Source organism: Cervus elaphus, chromosome 9 (genome assembly GCF_910594005.1).
Source record: "Cervus elaphus chromosome 9, mCerEla1.1, whole genome shotgun sequence".
NCBI lineage: Eukaryota > Metazoa > Chordata > Mammalia > Artiodactyla > Cervidae > Cervus > Cervus elaphus.
The window spans coordinates 50,719,755-50,740,489 of record NC_057823.1 but is presented as its reverse complement, the minus strand read 5'-3'; the positions used below and the strand labels follow the sequence as shown (position 1 = coordinate 50,740,489).

General features: G+C 37.7%; 1 protein-coding gene across 3 annotated transcripts in view; it reads right to left on the bottom strand.

Annotated features, from left to right (window-relative positions):
* LOC122700172 (palladin-like) overlaps positions 1-20,735 on the bottom strand; it is a 41,364-nt gene that overhangs the window by 3,616 nt on the left and 17,013 nt on the right. For 2 of the 3 annotated variants that reach the window (XM_043912854.1, XM_043912855.1), the window contains 5 exons: positions 5,234-5,307; positions 4,722-4,839; positions 4,012-4,074; positions 1,909-2,050; positions 625-648 (listed from right to left, as the gene is read on the bottom strand). In XM_043912854.1, coding sequence (XP_043768789.1) covers positions 625-648; positions 1,909-2,050; positions 4,012-4,074; positions 4,722-4,839; positions 5,234-5,241 — 355 coding nt within the window. In that variant the 5' untranslated portion in view covers positions 5,242-5,307. The remainder of the gene's footprint in view (positions 1-624; positions 649-1,908; positions 2,051-4,011; positions 4,075-4,721; positions 4,840-5,233; positions 5,308-20,735) is intronic. The other variant, XM_043912857.1, reaches the window with a different exon arrangement.

Genomic DNA, 20,735 nt, shown 5'->3' with positions numbered 1-20,735 from the left:
AACCCCACTGTGGTCCCTAACACCTACTTCTTAGACACATCTGTTTTCTCTACCAGACTATCAGCTTCTTAAAAGCAGGATTACACTTTACCTCTTGAATTCTAGATTTCTGTAGCTTTAGTGCTTAGCATAAAGGTCCTATAAGGACGATTTTATTAACTGACCTAAGTGTTGTTATTGCCGTGGTAATTAGACTTGATGGTAGGATAGTGATGGCTACTTTGTGGTGGCCATCACATGTACTTCTTTGACAGCCAATAATTTAGATGTGTGATGTCAGGACACCTTCTTTCTGCCTCTGTGTGTTGCTCACGAGGCACACATGGAATAAGAGGGCGTCAAATGGAATTAGAGGAAGAATTCATGCCCTGTGAGGTCAGGGATTCCTCAGTGCCACAAATGGAACTTGGCCATTGCCTGTTTCTAATAAATGTTGAATGAATGAATAAACGAGCAAATATACTGATAAATCCAGTTTTCTTGCTTCTTCCATTGTATAAGAGTTGGCATAAGGTTGTGTCAAAACTGTTCCTAAAGGCAAAAGTGGTTTAGGAATCAAAGTCTTCTGATGCTTATTTGGTTTATTTATTATTTATTATCAAGATGTTGAAAAATTGTGCTTACCAGGAATGGATGATAAACAAGCTTCTGAAAGATAAAACAAGAGAATAGAGAATTTAAGTGATGGTAGTTTAGTTGAAAGAAGATGCCATGTGTACGCAAGAAATAACTTGAAACAAGTACAAGATTGACTGAAATCTTGTATCACAGACTGTAAATTCTGTAGAAACTCAGGAAAGGTATAGAATGAATACTTGACAGGGTGCTAGAGCTAGAAAAACCGTATTTCAGTCCTGTTCTACAACTAGCTTGCTCTGTGACTTTGTGAAAATTACTTCTCTGGGCCTTAGTTATTCATCTCTAATGTGAAGTAGGAACAGCTATATCTCTTCTCTGAGTGTAAACTGTTGCTGAAACACTAATCCTGAGGTGGCCTTTTTCTCCCAAGAAAATCCTTTTCTTTTACCCTCTCTAATTAAAGTTGAATATTATAAAAATACTGTATTATTACTGCAGAAAAATACACAAAAGATTAATAATAGTTTTCTCTGGGTGGTAAGAATGTAACTTTATGTTTCTTCTAGATTTTATATTTTTAATATTTATTGTAATAAATTTTATTACTTTCAAAAAATGCAATAAATGTGACTTTTAAAAGAAATACCATGTGGCATAAAAGAGGTGTTTCTTCCTAAATGTGATGTGCAAATGCTCAGTTGTTTTGAATTAATATTTAAGTGAGTATATTTTCTTCACTTAGTGTAAGAAATATCTTGGGCTTGAACCTTGACTATAACATTTACTAGCCTTGTGACCTTTGGCAAGGTGTTTAGCATTTCTAATTTCAGTTTTCTTGCTTATAAAATGGAGATGATAACACATACCTCAAAATACTGATGTGAGGATTAAATGAGAAATTGTTTATAAACTCAGTAGTTAGCATGTCAGACATGACTGAAGTGACTTAGCATGCACGCACGGGAAACTTAAACTGTAGTTTTAGAAAGCTATGCATCAGTTTTCATTTGTGTTACTCTTTTAAAAGTATGTTTATTCTCACATTTATTTTCTTGTTTGTATGCCAAGAACTCATTGGGAAGATAATTAAAGATTAATCTGTGAAAACAGACGAGTCTTTTTATAGCTATTAAAACTATTATTTGATCAGAACAAAGCAGCTGTCTTTTCTTTTTTGGTTGTTTATGTTGAGGAATTATTTATATTTAAGTAATTGTTTAGCAGTAGCAATCTCTGAACCTGTAACAAATCAGTTATTAAATGTTAAAACATGAATTAGATTTCAAGGTAAATCAGAATAAAAAGTAAATTATAAACTTATCACTGTACTTTTTCTCAGAATTCGGAAGTCATCTGAGTCTGTTATCTGCTCTTTCTCTCTGTACCAGTGAACTTGAACTGTGGCTGTGGCCTGGACTCGGCATTCAAACACGACAAACTGACCTCTGGTTGTAGAGATATCTTGAAGATGCTAAAGAACAAACACAGAATTCACAGAATGGAAGAAACTGTTTCACCATATACAGTGATTTGGGGTGTCAGTTGCAGTAAGTGTGCATGCTTTTCATCATAATTATTGACAACTGATTATACCTTAATCAAAATAAGGAGCTTGCTGGGCATCTTATGTGCTTTATAGTCAGCTGTAAGTTTTTATCTCAATTTCATGGAGTTGTGTTTAATGAGAAAGCTTTCACTCTTTCTCCCAAGAACCGCTTTTCAAAATAGAAAACTGATTAGTTGAGAAGTCTTCACTTTTTTGTGTTATTTTTTTATTGAGCACCTATGAAGTCGCAGATTTAATATTTATTACTGGTTGAGCAGCATGGGAAGTATTGTAATTTGTTAATGATTCTGAATCATGACTTAGAGGAATTGGGCCAAAATCACAACTTTTCCACTAGGGGGTTGAAGCTCATCATACGAACTTGGAAGACTTAACCTTTGTGGAACTCCTGTTCTTTGTCTGGGAAATGGGGTTAGCAAAATGCTCAGCGTACTTGAGGTTTTGAGGCTCATTTCCGAGACATAATCTTAAAACTTTCTTTAAAGAATGAAGAGTTATATTGATATATAACATTACAGCATACTAACACATATATATGGAATTTAGAAAGATGGTAATGATAACCCTATATGCAAAACAGAAAAAGAGACACAGAAGTACAGAACAGACTTTTGAACTCTGTGGGAGAAGGTGAGGGTGGGATGTTTCGAAAGAACAGCATGTATATTATCTATGGTGAAACAGATCACCAGCCCAGGCGGGATGCATGAGACAAGTGCTCGGGCCTGGTGCACTGGGAAGACCCAGAGGAATCGGGTGGAGAGGGAGGTGGGAGGGGGGATCGGGATGGGGAATACGTGTAAATCTATGGCTGATTCATATCAATGTATGACAAAACCCACTGAAAAAAATAATAAATAAAGGAAAAAAAAATAAAACCACATCCCAGAAAAAAAAAAAAGTATTTATTAACAACAGCTAGTACAGTCTCACGTTTCATACATGAACAAGTGACATTTGTGGTAAATTTACCCATTAAGTTCTAATCTCCCTCCTCTCCTATTCTCAGCTCCAGGGTCCTCTGGAATCTAGAATCACATTTCAGATTATAACTTGGCCCTCAGACCAAAGAGAGAGGACTTGAGGTCCTTCTGCCTGGTGAGACCTAGGTAAGACATAATGATCCCCAGCCCAGCCCTTGAGCCTGATGTCCAGGGTTGCATATTACAAGGAAGGAATGCAGCAGGAGAGAAGACTTGTGCCTGATAGCATCTGCTGAAAGTGGGCTTTCAGAATTGATAGTAGTGCTCCTTACTCATAATGACATTGTTTCCTGTGTCTCCCATCCTGTATCTGGTAAGTTCCAGCTGTACTTCTCATACCTTAGGCCAGCAGTGGCAATAGTTCCCAGTTCTGTTAGGTTTGAAAACTGGGAGACAGAGCCTGCAGAAGATAGCAACCTTAGCTTGGTTTGACTTAGCTGATTGAATCCTGCTGTTTCCAGTGAGTGATAGAGGAGGCATCTAAAACTTGATCTCTAACTGTGACCCAAGCCAGAAATATATATGGTTTTGCTTGTTAACTTCTTCAAAAGGGCATCTTATGGCCAGTTAAGAGAATGTGATGAATTGAACCTTGAGGTCAGGCAAAGCATTGTCTATTTGGAGAGAACCGTCTAAGAATTGCCTTCCAGAGCTGGAGGATTGACACAGAGCAAAAGTCTAAAGAGCATAGGATGAACCATGAATTGCCCTGTGACACTGAACAATAATTTCATGCTTTCTGGGACTCAGTTTTCTCATATATAAAGAATTGTAATCCCTGAGGTCCTTTCTAGTTTTCTCTTTTCTTCTTCTTACACTTTTGATAAACCCTACAATTTGTCTATAAAATCCAAACTCCATTATGCACTGGGCATAGATTACCTTGGTAAACACAGGAGCTACAACACAAGTGGATCCCAACAGGCTGCTGCAGGGACTCTGCATCTGGTTAAGAAACAGAAGAGACACTGTCATCCATATTGTCAAGGCTCTGAAACCTTAGTTGAATGGTGGCCATGAGCTAGCTGTTACCACCCACACTATACATTTACTTTATGAAAGGGATGATATTCCTAAATTAAGTGTCAGTTTGGCTATCTGCTCCAATGCCACCCCCTTTTCCCCTCCCCTCCAGCATTCTGTTAGTTGAGATGGTGAAATACAACACTAGGTGACTACATTTGAGAAATGAGTATTGGTGATTATTTAGAGACTGTACATTAAAGGTTTAAATAACTTCTAAATTTTACTGACTAGATTTTTTTCTTCCTCCTTACAGTTGTTCTTGTATCTTTTAGGTTTTTGAAAAGCATCCCCCTCTCCTTTTTTAATTACAAGGGAATTCATTCCTTGGATAGTTGGAATATTCTGTTATGGGACTGAACTCCTAGAAACCAACTGTCCCTAATGGTCTGGCACACAGACAAATGGACAACCCACAGAACTACCACGGAGTTATTTCTGAGACCCATAGATTTCTTAGGAAGCTTTTCCTGTGTATACTTTTCAAGAAAGTTGCATTGATTCCTTCCTCTCTGGGCCTGTGTCTCCATTACTGAAACCCCTCAGAAAGCTTTTAAAGTTGAACCTACCCTCTGGGGGTCAATATACAGTGGTTGAACTAATGTAGAATAACTTGATCTGATGTTAGAGGTTTCATTAACAGGGGAACTGATGGTCAGAGACACTCTAGTGGTTTTCTTCTTTATCCTGTGGGGGAAACAAAACCAAACACAATCCAGTTAAAGAAAGATTAGAGGTGGCTTTGATACAAATGCCTCACTGAATACATGAGTATATAATGAATATATGACATTTTTACCTTTAATTCTTATTTTTCTTTTGGTTTGCATAATAATTCAAGTGTTTTCTCTTTGAGCAAGTATTAGTAGATTATAGCTCCTAGTCGTTTTGGTTTAGATTTCCTTTGTCTTAGTCCCATAATCAGTGGGCTCTTATACTTAAATTGCATGAGAAAAAACTTCCAAAGCAAATAATCAGATTGCACTTTGGAAAGTTGATAAATTGATTGGTCTATTTTTTTAAAAGTAGAATTCCCCCTATAGTCATACATGACAAGTGCACATTCACATTTTGTACTTACTCTGACATTTCTGTCACATATGCCAAGCATAATCCCAGAGAAAAAAACGTTTTCTTACTTCTCTGGGTACTTACCTATAAGAAAGGGAAAAAAGAAATTCTACCTAAATCTGATGGGAATTTAATGAAATGTAGTTCAAGTATATTATATTCATACTAGGACCAGAAAATTAAGCAAATTAATTACATATGGCATATCAATCCAAAACATATGAATTCTTGACTAAGGATGGAAGTATTTTAATATTTGCAGTGTAAAAATTCCAGATGTTTACCTTTATGAAGTTATGATGCTTGTACCCAGAAGAACTGCTGACTTATTTCCCAAAAATTTCATTTCAGAGGGCATATATTAGTATCTCTGAATTTGCATTTTGGTTTGAAGTCCTTAGCATATTTGTTATGATAAGAAATCCATTGAACCTAATTAAACTTAAAAGCTTTCGCACAGCAAAGAAAATGGTTGATGAAACAAAAAGACAGCCTACTAAATGGGAGAAAAGGTTTGCAAATGATATGACTGATGAGGGGTTAATATTCAAAATATATAAGAAGCTCATACAGCTCATCAATAAAACAACTCAATTAAAAAATTAGCAGAAGACCTGAATAGATATTTTTCCAAAGAGGGAACACAGATGGCCAACAGGCACATGAAAAGATGCTCAATGTTGCTAATCATCAGGGCAGTGCAAATCAAAACCACAATGAGATATCATTTCATACCTGTCAGGATGGCTATCATCAAAAGAACCCAAATAACAAATGTTGGCAAGGATGTGAAGAAAAGGGAATCTTTATACCTTGTTGGCAGGGTATACTATGGAAAATAGTATGGAGATTCCTCAAAAAACTAAAAATAGAACTACCATATGACTCAGGGATATCCACTGCTGGATATGTATTTGGAAAAAACAAAAACACTAATTTGAAAAGATACATGCACCCCAGCAGCATTATTTACAGTTGCCAAGATATGTAAGCAATCAAAGTGTCCATCAATGGATGAATGGATAATGATATATATATGGAATACTCAGCCATAAAAAAGAATGAAATTTTGCCATTTGCAACAACATGGATGGACTTGGAGGGTATTGTGCCAAGTGAAATAAGTTCAGACAGAGAAAGACAAATACTGTGTGGTATCACTTCTATATGGAATTTAAAAGCTACAGAAAACTAGTGAATATAACAAAAAGGAAGCAGACTCACAGATATAGAGACCAAACTAGTGATTGCCAGTGAGGAGAGGGAAGGGGGAGGGGCAATATAATAATAGGGAATTAAGAGATACAAATTATTATGTATAAAATAAACTATAAGGATATATAGTACAACACAAAGGATGTAGTCGATGTTTACAATAACTATTAATGGAGTATAAGCTTTAAAAATTGTGAGTCACTATATTTTACACCTGTAGTAGTTTAGTCGCTAAGTCGTATCCAGCTCTTATGACCCCATAGCCTTCTAGGCTCCTCTGTCCATGGGATTCTGCAGGCAAGAATACTGGAGTGGGTTGCCATGTAACTTATATAATATTCTACATCACTTGTAACTCAATTGAAAATAAAACGCTTTGAAACACGTTGCTGTATTTACTATAAGGAAGGGATGTAAATGATCGTATTATCTCTGTGAAGACTTAGTAGAGAAATACATCTCAGTTCGTAGAATGAGGAATAATTGGGCTTCTCCTGTGCAACTGGTTTAGTTTTTCCTCATAGATACCGTGGATCTTAATATTGGTTTTATTTCCCTCTGTATTAGCTACCTGAAAGTCTAATGCTCACTTCATGAAAGCCAGTAATTCAACAGCGACTAGAATCAGAATCTTCTAAATCTGTAACCTGATGCTTTTCTTTTTTTCATTTTATCTATGCTGAATATTTACCTACACTAGCATAGATCGCATGACCCCACAAATATCTTTATTTCTTGATAGAAGAGGTACATTGGAAGATGTAGACTAGCTTGAATAACAAAATATTGTAATTTCCAGAAAGCCATTGCTTTATGGAAATGGGGTGAAATTGTAACTATTCCAAAAATCCAGGCTGTGTAGTCACTTTACACTACAATTCTTAAAGGACATAAAATAGTTCCCACTTTTAAAAGTCTTTTGCAGAAGTATTTGATACCACCATTAGGACTAGGTTTATCTAATCTCCTTTTAAAAATCATTATTTATTTATTTATTTTTCGCCATGCTGACTCTTTGTTGCTGCGCTGGCTTTTCTCTAGTTGTGGAGAGCAGGTTCTACTCTCTGGTTGAGGTGTGTGGGCTTATCATTGTGGTGGCTTCTCTTGTTGGGCTCTAGAGTGCATGGGCTTCAAAAGTTATGGCTCAGTAATTGTGGCTCCCAGGCTCTAGAACACAAGCTCAATAGTTGAAGCACACAGGCTTAGTTTCTCTCTGACATGCAGGATTTTCCCAGACCAGGGATTGAACCTAGGTCTCCTGCATTGGCAGGCAGATTCTTTACCCCTGAGCCACGGGTGAAGCCCTTAATCTCCTTCTGATCTCACGATATAATACTGTAATAGTTGGTGTCTTTTTTTAGTCTTAAGACCCCCTTTGTCATCCTAAAGTTTTATATTCACTTTAGAGTTAATTTACTTAAAAATTTTGATGATATAAAAGAGTTACTCTTTCGTGTTTGATTTCCTATGGTGGATAATGGCTTCAGAGTGTGCATTTTATTGTTATTTAAAATTTACATATATATTATGTCTATTCCTTTCTATGTATATAGTACTTTATAATAAATTTGTAAAATTAAAATAAATCTGCAAACTGGAACTACTTTTTAACTGAGTTAGTTGTTTTTTAATTTTCAAAGAACAGATAGAATTTTTCTTTGGTTGTTCAGAAGATAGCTTTAATTCTATGAGTGTATAAGGGCTAAAGGGATTGCAAATACACACAGATTACCTTTATGTCCAAAACTGGGCACAAAAAGAGTCTATACTTATAGACTGTCTAAATAGGATAGAATCAAACAATGTTAGCTGTTATTTGATTTGGGTCATTTTTCTAATGAATGAAAGCTTTATAAACACTCAAACTTTTTAATTAGTCAAGACCCCAGGAGCAATACAAAGGAGTTTAGAGTTAGCTGGCACAATAAAAGTGTATCAAAAGCTCAATACTGCAAAAGATGTATGATAATAATAATATAGGTGCTGTCTTAGTAATTTATTTAACTTATATGCAGAGTACATCATATAAAATCTCAGGCTGGATGAATCACAAGCTGGAATCAAGATTGCCAGGAGAAATGTCATCAACCTCAGATATGTAGATGGTACTATGCTAATGGCAGAAGAGGAAGTAAAGAGCCTCTTGATGAGGGTAAAAGAGGAGAGTGAAAAAGCTGGCTTGAAACTCAGCATTCAAAAAACTAAGATCATGACATCCAGTCCCATCACTTCATGGAAAATAAAAGGAGAAAAGTGGAAGCCATGACAGATTTTATTTTCTTGGGCTCTAGAATCACTGTGGACTGTGACTGCAGCCATGAAATTAAAAGATGCTTGCTCCTTAGAAGGAAAGCTATGACAAACCTAGACAGTATATTAAAAAGCAGAGATATCACTTTGCTGACAAAGGTCCATATAGTCAAAGCTGTGGTTTTTCTATCCATAGTCATGTACGAATGTGGGAGGGAGACCACAAAGCAGGCTGAGAGCTGAAGAATTGATGCTTTTGAATTGTGGTGCTGAGGAAGACTTTTGTCTTGGACTGCAAGATAATCAAACCAGTCAATCCTAAGGGAAATTAACCTTGAATATTCACTGGAAGGACTGTTGCTGAAGCACCAATACTTTGGCTGCCTGATGTAAAGAGCCAACTCATTGGAAAACACCCTGATGCTGGGAAAGATTGAAGGCAAAAGAAGGGGGTGGCAGAGGTTGAGATGGTTAGATAGCATCACTAACTTACTGGGCATGAATTTGTGCAAACTCTGGGAGATAGTGGAGGACAGAGGAGCCTGGTGTGCTACAGTCCATGGGGTTGCAAAGAGTTGGGCATGACTTAGCAACTGAACAACAGCAACAACATCTTAGCAATACCACAAGACATCAAAAACACTAATGTCAGAAGACATTTAATAATGCCAGTGACATCACAAGACAGCATGTAATCACCCCACAGGCTGCTGGTAGTAAGTGCTATGACTTCAAAGGAGAGAGGAGCTTGACTGGTATAATCAAGAACTCCTTATTGCAAAATTCAGACTTAAATTGAAGAAAGTAGGGAAAACCACTGGACCATTCAGGTATGACCTAAATCAAATCCCTTATGATTATACTGTGAAAGTGAGAAATAGATTCAAGGGATTAGATCTGATAGACAGAGTGCCTGATGAACTATGGACAGAGGTTTGTGACATTGTACAGGAGGCAGGGATCAACACCATCCCCAAGAAAAAGAAATTCAAAAGAGCAAAATGGTTGTCTGAATAGGCCTTACAAATAGCTGTGAAAAGAAGATAAACTAAAGGCAAAGGGGAAAAGGAAAGATATACCTATTTGAATGCAGAGTTCCAAAGAATAGCAGGAGATAAGAAGCCTTCCTCAGTGATCAATGCAAAGAAATAGAGGAAAGCAATAGAATGGGAAAGACTAGAGATCTCTTCAAGAAAATTACAGATACCAAGAGAACATTTCTTGCAAAGATGCGCATAATAAAGGACAGAAATGGTATGGACGTAACAGAAGCAAAACATATTAAGAAGAGGTGGCAAGAATACACAGAAGAACTATACAAAAAAGCTCTTCATGATCCAGATAACCACGATGGTGTGATCACTCACCTAGAGCCAGACATCCTGGAATGTGAAGTCAAGTGGTCCTTAGGAAGCATCACTACAAGCAAAGCTAGTGGAGGTTAAGCTATTTCAAATCTTAAAAGATGATGCTGTGAAAGTGCTGCACTCAATATGTCAGCAAATTTGGATAACTCAGCAGTGGCCACAGGACTGGAAAAGATCAGTTTTCATTCCAATCCCAAAGAAAGGCAATGCCAAAGAATGCTCAAACTACCGCACAATTGCACTCATCTCACACGCTAGTAAAGTAATGCTCAAAATTCTCCAAGCCAGGCTTCAACAGTACATGAACCATGAACTTCCAGATGTTCAAGCTGAATTTAGAAAAGTCAGAGGAACAAGAGATCAAATTTCCAACATTCGTTGGATCATCGAAAAAGCAAGGAGTTCCAGTAAAACATTTACTTCTGCTTTATTGACAATGGCAAAGCCTTTGACTGTGTGGATCACAACAAACTGGAAAATTCTTCAAGAGATGGAATATCAGACCACCTGACCTGCCTCCTGAGAAGTCTGTATGCAGGTCAGAAAGCAACAGTTAGACCTGGACATGGAACAACAGACTGGTTCCAAATCAGAAAAGGAGTACATCAAGGCTGTATATTGTCACCCTGCTTTTTTAACTTATATGCAGAGTACATCATGAGAAATGCTGGGTTGGAAGAAGCACAAGCTGGAATCAAGATTGCTGGGAGAAATATCAATAACCTCAGATATGCAGGTGACACCACCCTTATGGCAGAAAGTGAAGAGGAACTGAAGAGCCTCTTGAGGAAAGTGAAAGAGGAGATTGAAAAAGTTGGCTTAAAGCTCAACATTCAGAAAACAAAGATCATGGCATCTGGTCTGATCACTTCATGGGAAATAGATGGGGAAACAGTGGAAACAGTGAAAGACTATTTGTTTGCACTCCAAAATCACTGAAGATGGCAACTGCAGCCATGAAATTTAAAAATGCTTTGTCCTTGGAAGAAAAGTTATGACCAACCTAGACAGCATATTAAAAAGCAGAGACATTACTTTGCCAACTAAGGTCCATCTAGTCAAAGCTATGGTTTTTCCAGTAGTCATGTATGGATGTGAGTTGGACTTTAAAGAAAGCTGAGTGCCGAAGAATTGATGCTTTTGAACTATGATGCTGGAGAAGACTCTTGAGAGCCCCTTGGACAGCACGGAGATCCAACCAGTCTGTCCTAAAGGAAAACAGTCCTGAACATTCATTGGAAGGACTGATGTTGAAGCTGAAACTCCAATATTTTGGCCACTTGATGTGAAAAACTGACTCATTTGAAAAGACTCTGATGCTGGGAAAGTTTGAAGGCGGGAGGAGAAGGGGACGACAGAGAATGAGATGGTTGGATGGCATCACTGACTCAATGGACATGAGTTTGAGTAAACTCTGGGAGTTGTTGATGGACAGGGAGACCTGGTGTGCTGCAGTCCATGGGGTCGCAAAGAGTCAGACATGAATAAGTGACTGAACTGAACTGTTGTGCCAATACTGTCCTTTTCTCTTTATCTCTTGTGTGAGGAAATAACCATTCAGTGATATAGAATGCTCTAGGATCAGATTGCCTGAATTTACCATTTATTTGGTATATTAGGTTTACCTCTATTACCTATATAAGCCTCAATTTCCCAATCTGTAAAACAAGCACAATAATAGTGTTTATTTCTAGGGTTGTTTTGAGGAAAAATGAGATAGCCTACAAAAGCACTTAACTCATATTTGTGCCACATTTCAATAACTCAATAAATGTTAGATGCTATTTTTATTGTGATGGTGATTGCTATATGTAGATCTAGGGAGAGTTCCACCTTTCCACAGAAGGTTTGAATCTAGTTGTCTTTGATTTTTCTTCTCTTGTGAACTTACAATCCTTATATTGCACCTCTGGTTTTTTTTGGCCATGCCATGTGACTTGCAGGATCTCAGTTCCCAACAAGGGATTAAACTGGGGCAACAGCAGTGAAAACCTAGAATCCTAGCCAGTAGGCCACAAGGGAACTCCTATAATACACTTTTGTTTCCAATTCTTTACTGTTGTGTACTTTCATCTTACATCAGGTTCCTTAAGATCAGGCATCTTTCTGTGTGTCTCCCATCCCCAAAGTATCTAGTCCAGTGTTGAACACATAATAGGCCTGGCGCTGATTGATTTTATAGATTATTGCATGAGCAGATGCTGTTAACAGTTGTCCTAGGAGATGTGTGTTAGTTTGTGTTATTTCCCTCAATGCCACTCCACAAATAAAAGCAGTTGATATAGAAAGATTCCTCCTCTTCCAGAAAAGGAAAACCTCTGTACTGTTGGTGGGAATATAAATTGGTATAGCCACTATGGAGAGCAGTATGAAGATTCCTTAGAAAACTAAAAATAGAGCTACCATATCCAACAATCCCACTCCTGGGCATATATCCGGAAAAAACCATAATTTGAGAGGATACATGCACCCCTGTGTTCATAGCAGCACCATTCACAACAGCTAGGACATGGAAGCAACCTAAATGTCCATTGATGAAGGAATAGATAAAGAATATGTGGTACATGTACACAATAGAATATTACTCAGTCACAAAATAGAATGAACTAATGCCATTTGTGAGACATAGATGGGACCGTGAGACATAGATGGGCCCTAGAGATTTTCATATTGAATGAAATAAGTCAGAGAAAGATAAATATCATATAATATCACTTATATGTAGAATCTAAAAAAGTGGTACAAATGAACCTATTTACATAACAGAATTAAGTCACAGATTTTGATAAACCTTACGGTTACCAAGGGGAAAGGGGAAGGAAGGAATATACATTTTGAGGCTGGGATTGACATATACATACTATCATATATAAAATAGTTAACTAATAAGAACTTATTGTGTAGCACATGGAATTTTATTAAATACTCTGCAATGACCTATATGGAAATAGAATCTAAAAAGAGTGGATATGTGTTTGTGTATAACTGACTCACTTTGATGTACAGCAGAAACTAGTACAACATTGTAAATCAACTAGATTCCGATTAAAAAAATGGAATATAGCCATCTTAGGTGAAGTTAACCAATCACAGAATTGCAGACTAAGACATGGGAAATGTTGTCTAACATCTTCAGAGAACAAAACTCTAAAGGTCATAGAGGTTATGTATTTGCTGAAGGTCATGCAATCTGTTGGTGGAAGAGTCAGGATTAGACTCCAAATTTCATGTTTTCTAATGCAATCCATATAGGCCTATAGCAAATGAACTCTCTATTACTGGATAAATGTAAAACTGCGGTTATTAGTCTGAGTAGTTGAGATGGTAGTAATTTTTTTTTTTAAATCAGAATAGAGCATTTTTGTGGTTTGGAATTCACTGGGTAATGGAAACCATCTTTTTAATTTGTGTGTCAGCTTCTTGAGGGTCTGTTTTGTTTACTCTTGTATCCCTAGTGCCTACAATAGTGCTGGGCACATAGGAGATACTCGATAAATATTTGTTGAATGAATACATTTGTTAGCAATCTTGGCTGAGATGTCAGTTGAGAATGTTTGTGACTTCTGGAGATTCTAACCTTGAAGTATCAGACCCTGGAAAGAAACCCTAGAAATAGTAGAGAAACTCTGGCTGTGGCAGGAAGATAAAAATGAAATGCTTCCCCTCATGGGAAGAGAAGAATTAAGAGAAAGTGTAAGAAACATTTGGAACTTCTTGGAAGAAACGTACCTTATAAATAAAAGGTCATTTGGTTCAAGAGGCTAGAATTTCGTTTAAGCCTCTTGGTATATTTTGAAGGAGAAGCTAGAAAACATCAGCAAAATAGTTTTGGTGGTGAATGAAATTCAAGTTTTTGCCCACCTTCAAATTGTCCTATGCTCCCTGGCTAATGAGGAAAAAAGAGGAAATCCAATTCTTATAAAGGGAAGGCCTCCTCAACATCTCAGATGCTTCTTGTTCTAAGCATGAACAATGAAACTTGATGCACAAGGCACTAGACAGCCTGTGCTGTCATTTCATCAGTGGCATGAAGAGGCCAGGTAGGATTTCCCATCTTCTGTCCGTGATCTTCCAGCTAATAAAAGGAGACAGTGATAACTAATAGAGCCATGAGATGTCCTGAATCTTACATTGGGATATGCTACCGGTTAGCGTGAATTAAACCATCTTTGTCTGAAGACGATACTGAAATGGATAAAGTTATAGAGACACCAGATAGTGTGGGAAAGAGAGCACTAATTCAGGATTGAGGAAATCTGGATTGTGGTTCTAGATCTGTCATTAACTAGTTATGTGCCTTGGACAAGACTCTCGTGTACGCATGTGCACGTGCACTCAGTTGTGTCCACCTCTTTGTGATCCCATGGATTGTAGCCCACCAGGCTCCTCTATCCATGAAGTTTTCCAGGCAAGGATACTGGAGTGGGTTGCCATTTCCTAAGCCAAGACCCTTTGGAGTCTTGGTTATTGCATATCTAATAAGAAGTGAGAAGGTTTCTTCTAGGTCTGTTTGCATTTTAAAAATATTTTAGAAATTAGATCACAGCAGGATCCTCTATGACCCACCTCCCAGGGTAATGGAAAAAAAGCAAAAATAAATAAATGGGACCTAATTAAACTTAAAAGCTGTTTCACAACAAAGGAAACTATAAGCAAGGTGAAACAAGGCAGCCTTCAGAATGGGAGAAAATAATAGCAAACACAGCAACTGACAAAGAATTAATCTCCAGTATATATAAGCAGGTCATGCAGCTCAATTCCAGAAAAACAAATGACCCAATCAAAAAATGGGCCAAAGAACAGACATTTCTCCAAAGAAGACATACAGATGGCTAACAAACACATGAAAAGATGCTCAACGTCACTCATTATCAGAGAAATGCAAATTAAAACCACAATGAGGTACCATCTCATGCCAGTCAGAATGGCTGCTGTCAAAAAGTCTACAAACAATAAATGCTGGAGAGGGTGTGGAGAAAAGGGAACCCTCTTATACTGTTGGGGGGAATGCAAACTAGTATAGCCATTATGGAGAACACTGTGAAGATTGCTTAAAAAACTGGAAATAGAACTGTCATATGACCCAGCAATCCCACTGCTGGGCATACACACCAAGGAAGCCAGAACTGGAAGAGACACATGTACCCCAATGTTTATCGGAGCATTGTTTACAATAGCTAGGACATGGAAGCAACCTAGATGCCCATCAGCAGATGAATAGATAAAGAAGTTGTGGTACATATACACAATGGAATATTACTCAGCCGTTAAAAAGAATGCATTTGAATCAGTTCTAAAGAGGTGGATGAAACTGGAGCCTATTATACAGAGTGAAGTAAGTCAGAAAGAAAAACACCAATACAGTATATTAACGCATATATATGGAATTTAGATGATAACAATGAGAGACACAGAGGTAAAGAACAGACTTTTGGACTGTGTGGGAGAAGGCGAGGGTGGGATGATTTGAGAGAATAGCATTGAAACATGTATATTACCATGTGCGAAATAGATCGCCAGTCCAGGTTCGATGCATGAGACAGGGTGCTCAGGGCTGGTGCACTGGGACGATCCTGAGGGATGGGATGGGGAGGGAGGTGGGAGGGAGGTTCAGGATGGGGAACACATGTACACCCAGGGCTGATTCATGTCAATGTATGGCAAAACCCACTACAATATTGTAAAGTAATTAGCCACCAATTAAAATCATTTATTAAAAAATTTTTATCTTTTAAAATCTCTGATTTTCATATTTATTGGAATAGACGAAATTCCATCAGAGGATGAGGGAAAGAAAAATGAATATTGGCACTAAAGGCAAAAGCAGTTAGCACTTAGGACTGGGGCTTACACTGCCATTCCAGAATGCAGAAGTTTGAAAGATGAGCTGTGCTTTAGGTAACAGCTTAAAATGTGATTTATTTATGCAAATAAACCTTTCAGAACTCATTTGGGTAAGTTATAAAACCAAACCAAGCATGAGAACCACCCCTCTTCCTTCCAGAAAAGGAATATTTCTAAAAGAAAACTCACTCTTCTCTTGCTAAAGCCACTGTAGTCATTACATTTGATACTCATATATTTTCCTCTAGGAGATAGAAAAGGAGGTTTTCAGGAAGAGAAACCCTTTTGCTCAATTGCTGTGAAATAATACCATACGCTAGAGTTTGCTCAATTGCTGTGAAATAATACCATACGCTAGAGTTATCAAAATGATATGGTAGATTCAGAATATGTGTGGGCCCTATGTGTGACCTGTCCTGAAGTGTTCCTTCTTGATTTTAGGTAGCACTGAGGATGTCCTTGAGAGAAAAAATAGCCAGGGATTTCACTTTGGTGATGAGTTATTCTAGCAGGCTTCACGTCTCACGTAAATGGTAACCTTTGCTGAGTGTAACCCTAGCTCTTTGTAAAGAGAACAGAATTAGACTCCACCAAATGAAGAGTCCAAGACCTTGGCAGTCACCCTGGAAAGATGACAAGATACACAGAGATCAGGAACAATGATGAGGCTCTCATAACACTGCCTGAATAGGATGTCTGCAGAGTTAGACTAGCTTCATGGATGTAATGTAAGTTCAGTGGTCTGAGGAGTAGAACATCAGGTTTGTTTAAAAGTACACAGTGAAAGAATCTGATAGTAGCTACAATTAGGCAAAAATTGGGGAAAGAGAAGGGAGGTCAGGCAGGTTAGCAACATAAAATGTTTCAAATATTTCAAAGTGTCACCTTAGTGGGAATACTTAGTGAAAATTCACACAATAAGCTAAATTTGGTACATTCTTTTTAAGTGTTATTTAAGTTATTTGATGGATGAGTTTGAATTTCCAGTTTTTTTTGTTTGACTATTTTATGATTTAGTATGTATTTTAAATAATAAGTTACCTTTATTTACAGAATGATAATTAATATGAATTGTCCACAAAGGAACAGCTATTGTGGAAGACATGTATTTTTCATTCATGATGAGGGAGGCAAAATAGTTGAGGAAGGAGATACATGAGTTAAGGTGTTGTGAATTGTGTGTGTTTAATGATTTCTGTCATTTCTGAACAAGTCTAGAGCATCTTATACTCTGTGGCCCACTGTAAAAATGAATTTGACATATGAACATATTTAAGCTGTTTGAAGAGAGGATAGTATTTGACATAAACTGAATATTTTGGTGATGGTTTTGAAAAGTTCCTGAGGATATTTTGGTACACAGGAAATTCTTTTTTAAAAACTTTTTATTTTATATGGGTGTATAGATGATTAACAAACAATGCTATGAGAGTTTCAGGTGAACAGTGAAGAGACTCAGCCATATAAATACATGTATCCAATCTCCCCTAAATCCTGCTCCCATCCAGGCTCCCACATAACATTGAGCAGAGTTCTTTGTGCTATACAGTAGGTACTTGTTAGTTATCCATTAGTACACACATTAGTGTGTACATGACTATCCCAAACTCCCTGACTATCAGTTCTCCCCACCCTTCCCCTGGCAACCATAAGCTTGTTCTTGAGGTTTGTGAGTCTGTTTATCTTTTATAAGCAAGTTCATTTGTATTTTTTCTTTTTAGATTCCACATATAAGGGATGTCATATTAGTAATGATATTTCTCCTTCTCTGTCTGACTCACTTCACTCAATGTGACACTGTCTTGGTCCATCCATGTTGCTGCAAATGACATTATTTCATTCTTTTTTATGGCTGAGTAATATTCCATTGTATATATGTACCACATCTTTTTTATTCCTCTGTTGATGGACATTTAGGTTGCTTCCATGTCTTAGCTATTGTAAACAGTGCTACAATGAACACTGGGTTGCATATTTCTTTTTGGATCATGTTTTCCTCTGGATATATACCCAGGATTGGGATTGCAGGGTCATATGGTAGCTCTATTTTTAGTTTTTTAAGGAGCCTCCATACTGTTCTCCATAGTGGCTGTACCAATTTACATTCTCATCAACAGTGTAGGGCCATTCTCTTTTCTCCACATCCTCTCCAGCGTTTATTGTTTGTGGATTTTTTGATGATGGCTATTCTGGCTGCTCTGAGGAGGTACATAGGAAATTCTAACAATGCACCTTATCATTTCTTCCCCAGTTGATCTAGACCATTCCTCAGTAACAGTGGGTTTTTATTTTTCCAGATCTCTTGATCATTTATCATACTGTCTTTGCGTTTGGCTTTTTCTTTGTCTTTTGTTCTCTCTTTCTTGCTTTGTTTGTATGTATGTATGTATGTATTTTTAAATTGTATTTATTAATTTTGGCTGTGCTGGGTCTTCATTGCTGAGTGTGGGCTTTCTCTAGTTGCAGGTGGGCGCTGCTCTTGGTTGTGGTGAGCAGGCTTCTCATTGCGGTGGCTTCTCTTGTTGCAGAGCGGTCTCTAGGTGCTTGGGCTTCAGTGGTTGCAGCTCGCGGGCTCTACAGCACTGGTTCAGTAGTTGTGGTACACAGGTTTAGTTGCTCCTCAGCATGTGGGATCTTCCCAGACTAGGGATCAAATCCATGTCCCTTGCACTGGAGGGCGGATTCTTTTCCACTGTGCCACCGGGGAAGAGTCCTTTGTATTTATTTTTATGTATTTGTTTACTTGTTTATTTTGGCTGCACCACATGGTTTGCAGGAGCTTAGTTCCCCAACCAGGGCAACAGCGTCATGGCAGTGACAGTATTGAGTCCTAACCACTAGATCACTAGGAAATTATCCCTTTCTTGCTTTGCAGAAAAGTAAATCTCTTCTTTTTATTTTCAACACACTAATGTTAAGGGTGGGTTGTTATTTTCTAGATGACTGGAAATTTTACTTAATCACATTCAGTGTTTTACCTCTTCCTAATGTTTTGTCAAATTTCTCTATTTTATGCAGTGCCAAAGAGATGACCAATTACGTTTTTTTCATGTTAAAGTAAAATACTCACTGTCCTGGTTCTTATGGTTTCTCCAGTAGCTAAATGGTATTTGGTATAAAGCTGTTTTAAAGGACAACTGTTACACGCTAGCTATACTTACCAGGTGGCACAGTGGTAAAGAGTCTACTTTCCAGTGCAGGAGATGTAAGAGACGTGGATTTGATTTCTAGGTTGGGAAGATCCCAACTAGCATACATAACTAGCATACAGATTTCTATTTGAATATCTGCACCATATTTGTTTTCCTATTGCCAAGGTCCACGTTGTTCATGACCTTTCTCAGACTGCTTCTCCATCAAAGAATAGGATGCCTGATCATGTGTTAGGAATGCTACTACTTCCTCCCCTTGATGCTGAGAACCTAAATGGGCTTGGAAACAACTGTGACTTATCTTGAAACTCTTGCTCACTGAGATGCTCTTTTAGGGCATATGATCTCTCTACTGTGACTTGATGTTTTAGTTCAGGAATTTAAGAAGCATCAACTGGGCAGTTCATCTCTGATCCATGTGTTTTCAACTCGGGCAGTTGGGCCTTGAGAGTACATTTATCCAAGATGGTTCCTTCACTCACAAGTCTGGCATCTTGGTGATAGTTGTCCTCTCTCTCTCTTTCAAGTGATGTCTTTTCCTGTTGGGCTGGGCCTTTCTGTACGACTTGGGCTTTTCATAGCATAGTGACCTCAGGGTAGTTGGATTTCTCACATGGAGGCTTAGGGCTCTAAGGGCAAGTATTCCAAGAATATCTCTCTTTTAAAGAAAAAATTGGTTTTGTTTTTATTTCTTGGACCCTTATTTATGGTGGTATAGGAACCAGTTTTAAAAGACCCAGTTTATAGAGCTCTTCTATACAAAAAATTCAGACCTTAGGGCTCAAATACTAAGATAAACAGATATTTGGTTTGAATTATATGGCAAACCACTTTTTACTTTGTTGGATAATTTTCAAATTTAGCTAAAGATTGGACTTCACATTTTTTTCTCTTATTTGAGGATAAAATACTGAAACTGAAGTTTTCAGTGGTGACAGAAACCTAGACTCCAGGAGAATAATTTGCAACACTTCTTGTCTCATTCTCCAGCACCTGCAGTGACGGCTGGTCAGAGATTGTTGCTGAGAGTTAAGAGTCTTACTGTGTTGTAAACAGCAACTTTCAATCCAGCTTTGGCAAATTGACAAAATTGGTATTTTGCAAACTCTCCTCACCCCCAGAACCCTTTCTTTTTTTTAAAAAAATTATTTATTTTAATTGGAGGCTAATTGCTTTACAATATTGCGGTGGTTTTTGCCATACATCAACATGAATCAGCCACAGGTGTACATGTGTCTTCCCATCTTGAACCCTGCTCCCACCTCCCTCCCCACTCCATACCTCTGGTTGGAGTGGTCCCAGAGCACTGGCTTTGAGTGCCCTGCCTCATGCATCGAATTTGCACTGGTCATCTATTTTACATATGGTAATATACTTGTTTCAATGCTATTCTCTCAAATCATCCCACCCTTAACCTTCTCCCACATAGTCCAAAAGTCTATTCTTTACATCCGTGTCTCTTTAAATCTAATGTTCTTTACATCTGTGTCTTGAATATAGGGTTGTCGTTACTGTCTTTCTAAATACCATATATTTGCGTTAATATACTGTATTGGTGTATCTCTTTCTGACTTCACTCTGAATAACAGGGTACACTTCCATCCACTTCATTAAAACTGACTCAAATGCGTTATTTTTTTTTATAGCTGAGTAATAGTCCATTGTGTATATGTGCCACAACTTC